This window comes from Triticum urartu, chromosome 1A (assembly GCF_056163025.1).
Source record: "Triticum urartu cultivar PI428250 chromosome 1A, HENAU_Tu73, whole genome shotgun sequence".
Lineage (NCBI taxonomy): Eukaryota > Viridiplantae > Streptophyta > Magnoliopsida > Poales > Poaceae > Triticum > Triticum urartu.
Genome location: NC_141873.1, coordinates 511,099,065 through 511,103,923, shown reverse-complemented (window position 1 = coordinate 511,103,923; position 4,859 = coordinate 511,099,065). Strand labels below are relative to the sequence as shown.

General features: G+C 50.7%; 1 protein-coding gene across 1 annotated transcript; it reads right to left on the bottom strand.

Moving 5' to 3' along the window:
- Positions 1 to 282: 282 nt before the first annotated feature.
- On the bottom strand, positions 283 to 4,556 carry LOC147992057 (uncharacterized). The gene is made up of 4 exons (XM_087538908.1): positions 2,762 to 4,556; positions 1,208 to 1,297; positions 787 to 886; positions 283 to 317 (listed from the first exon to the last, which is right to left on the bottom strand). The coding sequence occupies exons 1-4, from the start codon at positions 4,544 to 4,546 to the stop codon at positions 283 to 285; spliced, it is 2,010 nt and encodes a 669-aa protein (XP_087395034.1). The 5' UTR covers positions 4,547 to 4,556.
- Positions 4,557 to 4,859: the final 303 nt, after the last annotated feature.

Sequence of the window (4,859 nt, the reverse complement as noted above, 5' to 3'; positions counted from 1 at the left end):
TACAGGTATGGAACATATGCAGGAAACCCCTCATATAACGGAATAAATACAAAGGGGTACATGACTTATATTATAACTCTAACACCCCCCCTCAAACTCATGGTGGATGAACAACACTGAGTTTGGAGAGATAAAAGCCATGTTGTGCTCTAGTCTGAGCCTTCGTCAGGAAATCCGCCAACTGTAACTCGGAAGGCACATACTGAAGAGCAATAACCTGATCCTGCACAGCAGCGCGCACATAGAAAGCATCAACACCAATATGCTTGGTGAGCTCATGCTTCACAGGATCGCGTGCAATGCTGATAGCACCTGTACTGTCAGATAAAAGCAGAGTCGGTGTAGTGACAGAAACACCAAAATCCTGAAGTAACCACCGTAACCAAGTCACCTCTGCCGTCAAAAGAGCCATTGCTCGCAACTCAGCCTCGGCACTCGAACGGGAAACTGCAAGTTGTTTCTTCGTCTTCCAGGCAATGAGAGAACCACCAAGAAAAACACAGTAAGCAGAAAGTGAACGGCGATCAGAAGGATCACTAGCCCACGTGGCATCCGAATAGGCCTGGAGCTGGAAAGAACTGGAGCGAGGAAAGAATAGACGGTGAGAGATCGTGCCTCGAAGATATCGAAGAACACGAAGGAGATGACTATAGTGAACCGAGGTGGGGGCAGAGACAAACTGACTCAGTATATGAACTGGATAAGAGATGTCCGGACGAGTGACAGCTAGATAGACAAGACTGCCAACAAGATGAAGATAACACGTCGGGTCAGGGAGAGGATCACCATCAGTAGCACGGAGGTGAACATTGAGCTCCATAGGAGTCTCAACAACGCGCTCATCAGTAAGAGCAGCACGAGCAAGAAGATCCCGGATATACTTTTCCTGGGATATAAAAAAGCCATCAGAGGTAGAAGAGACTTCAATCCCAAGAAAATAGCGAAGAGGTCCAAGATCAGACATAAGAAACTGCTCACTAAGACGGGCCTTTACAAAGGCAATATACTCGGGGTCATCCCCCGTGATGATCATGTCATCAACATAAAGAAGAAGAAGAGTCCGACCACGAGGAGAAAGGTGAATAAACAATGCTGGATCATGAGCACTTGCTAAAAAACCAGCAGCAGTGATCACAGAGGCAAAGCGCTCAAACCAGGCGCGGGGAGCTTGCTTAAGGCCATAGAGAGAGCGACGAAGACGACATACCATGCCATCAGGAACAGAATACCCAGGTGGTGGCTGCATGTATACCTCCTCACGTAGCTCACCATTAAGAAAGGCATTCTTAACATCAAGCTGAGATATAGACCAGTGGCGTGCAGAAGCAATGGCAAGAAGTGTACGAACAGTGGTCATATGAGCCACAGGAGCAAAAGTCTCGTCATAATCACGACCATGCTCCTGCTGAAAACCACGAGCCACAAGACGAGCTTTGTGACGCTCAAGAGAACCATCGGAGCGAGTCTTAACCTTGTAGACCCACTTACAAGTGATCGGACGGACTCCGGGAGGAAGAGAAACAAGATCCCAGGTACCAGTGCGTTCAAGAGCAGCAATCTCCTCTGCCATCGCAATCTACCATTCAGGATGAACAACAGCCTGACGGTAAGAAGTCGGCTCAAGAACAGCAGCACCAGCGGTGGGAAAGCCAAAGCGATCAACAGGCGGACGAGGACGAGAACGCAAGCCATAAGTAGGCTGAGAGGAAGATGATGACCCATCCACATAGGCATCAACTGGTCGTGGACGACGAGTGTAATGCTGAGGAAAAGATGGAATAATAGAAGGAGGAATCGGCAAGGTAGAATCAGGGGGTGGCGACGAAGAAGTCACCGGAGACGAAGGTGTAGAATTCGGTGACAGGCTGGGAGAGGAGACCGGGAAGGAAGTCACCGGAGATGAAGGTGGAGAACCCGGTGACATGCTAGGCGAGGAGACCGGGGAGGATGGTGGCTGCAAATCAACTAGATGTGGAGAAGGAGAGGAAGTGGAACGGAGAGGTACAGTCTCGGCGGGGGTGATAGGTGAGTCAGGAAAAGTGAGGAAAGAGATATCCTGCACTGAAAAAGTCGAGGAAGATGGGCGTGGGTAGAAGGGACGAGACTCGTCAAAAGTCACATCTCGAGAGATACGCATCCGACGACCAATAGGATCCCAACAACGATAGCCCTTATGCTCATCACTGTAGCCTAAGAAGACACACTCAACAGACTGAGCGGTCAGTTTGGTGCGTTCACGAGGGGCAAGAGGAACATAGCAAACACAACCAAACGAGCGAAGCATCGAATAATCGGGAGAACGATCAAAAAGTCGCTCGAAAGGAACACCACCCTGTAGAGCAGCGAAAGGCTGTATATTGATAAGATAGGTGGATGTGGAGACGGCCTCAGCCCAAAAATGAGGCGGGAGAGAGGCAGCAATCATCAATGCACGAGCCGTCTCAAGAAGATGTCGATGCTTTCGCTCAGCCACACCATTCTGAGCATGAGCACCAGGACAAGAGAATTGAGAGAGAGTCCCGTGCTCAGCAAGAACACCACGCAACATCTTAGAGATATACTCGCCGGCGGAGTCAGCACAAAAAATACGTATGGGTGAAGAGAACTGAGTATGAACCATGGCAGCAAAACGCTTATAAATAGACAACACCTCAGAACGAGAAGTCCTGAAATAAAGCCATGTGTAACGAGAGAAATCATCTATGAAAATAATATAGTATTTATGACCACCTTTCGAAGCGAAAGGGGCCGGACCCCATACATCAGAATGGACTAAATCGAAAGGACGCTTAGGCACTGAATCACTATGTGAATATGGTAAGTGAATCTGCTTGCCAAGATGACAACCCTGACACTCTAAAGAGACATCTCCTGAGACAGACCCCAGAAGGCCTCGACGAACTAAAGAAGACAACCAAGAACCACACAGATGACCAAGTCGATGATGCCACTGCTGGAAGGAACCAGTGACGGAGGCGACAGAAGCGGAAGAACTAGCGATGGTGGTGGCAGCAGAAGGAACATGAAGCCAGTCCAACTCCCAAAGACCCTGAGAGTCACGGCGGCGAGGGCCAGCCCCAACCAGAGTGTGCGTGTGACGGTCCTGGACAGAACAAGAGTCAACGTCGAGGATGACGCGACAACCAGAATCCGTAAGTTGACCAGCAGAAAACAAATTCATGGTAAGTCGAGGAACATGAGCAACATCAGGAATAGAATAAGAAGGAGTAGTAAGATTGCCTCTACTAGCAACAGAAAGTGGAGTACCATCAGCAGTGAAGACATGAATAGGAGAATCCAGTGATCGAAGAGAGGACAAAGTGGAAGAATGAGAAGACATATGAAAAGAAGCTCCGGAGTCCAGAACCCATGGGGATGTACCTGACTGTGTAGAGGGTGATTGCTCAGTGCGGGAAGCATCAGTCACAGAACCGGCAGTACTCGTCGAGGAAGAACCTGAAGCCGCAAGCAGACGCTTAAGTCTCAGAGTATCCTGTTCAGTCAAAGCAATGGCTGAAGCTGTCGAGGTAGATGACGAAGTCCCTGAAGATGATGATCGAGCCTTGCGCAGGTGTTTCTTCTTCGTGTAGCACTGAGACTCAAGATGACCATCATTGTTGCAATAGGCGCAATGTGGACGGGGGCGACCTGAGCCTCCAGAAGGAGTGGGCAAGAGTGGCGGAGCACGCGAGCGAGCAGGTGGCGTAGGAGCAGGTGGCGTAGGAGCACGAGTAGCGAGCACAGAGGGAACCTCCAGCAAACCAGCACCACGTAAGCGAGTCTCCTCAGCACGAATCTCAGAAAGCGCCTCCATGAGAGAAATACGACCACGAGCAAACAACTGAGCACGCCGGGGCTCAAACTCCTTACGGAGCCGAGACAGGAACTCATAGACGCGATGAAACTCCAAATTGGCCTGGACAGCCTGGCAACAGGGGCAGGTACGACACCCAGCACTACGGAGAGAATCAAGCTGGCGCCAGATAGCAGAACTCTGTGCATAGAAGTCATCAACAGTAGAGTCACCCTGCTGAAGAGCATGCTCCTGACGGATCACAGAGAGGTATAAGGCATCACCAGAGGGCTGATAGCGCTCACGAAGACGGGTCCACATCTCAAAGACAGTAGAAAGACCCAGAAATTCAGAAGCAAACTGAGGCAGAACACTAGCAGTGAGAACAGCTGCAGCACGGGCATCATCATCAAGCCACTGGGTGTAAGCAGACAGAGCACCATGATACAACTGAAGAGCCTCCTCATAAGCCAAAACCCTCTCATCATAAGCACGATCAGCAGCCTCATCAGCAACCTTAGCCGCATCCTTGGCGGCCTGATTAGCGTCCGTAGGAAGAACCGATGGAGTTGGCGGAGTAGGGGCCACCGGAGGAACTGGACGTGGCGGACAGCAGACCTCGCCAGAAAGAACACCCCAAAGACGGATGCCACGCATGTGAATGCGCATGAAGCCAGTGAACTCGGTGTAGTTAGTACCATCAAAGATCACCGGACAGCGAGGGACAGCAACATAACCCGATGCAGCAGACATTTTTTTTAGATCCAACGAGAACGAACAGATCGGGATCAGGCGCTGGCTACTGGAGCAGCGGAAGCCGGCTGGAGAGGAGATCAGGGGCGCCTGCAGGACGAGCCCCCTGGGCCGATCTGACTCCCTGGGCGCCTGCGGGACGAGTGTAACGCCCCGAGACCGATGTGCCAGGTGTCGTTCAGTTATTCGCTGTTGTTGCGTTGTCTTTGCTTGCGTGTCATGCATTGCATATCATGTCATCATGCGCATTTCATTTGCATACATGTTTGTCTCATGCCTCCGAGCATTTTCCCCATTGTCCGTTTTGCAATCC

Excerpts from the sequence above, each read along its gene's own strand:
- LOC147992057 (XM_087538908.1), bottom strand. The coding sequence starts at position 4,546 with ATGTCTGCTGCATCGGGTTATGTTGCTGTCCCTCGCTGTCCGGTGATC. Across the intron at positions 1,298-2,761 it reads TCGATTTAGTCCATTCTGAT|CTTGATGTTAAGAATGCCTT; the intron begins GTATGGGGTCCG and ends TCTATATCTCAG. Across the intron at positions 318-786 it reads TCACCTCCGTGCTACTGATG|TACAGGTGCTATCAGCATTG; the intron begins GTGATCCTCTCC and ends TTTATCTGACAG.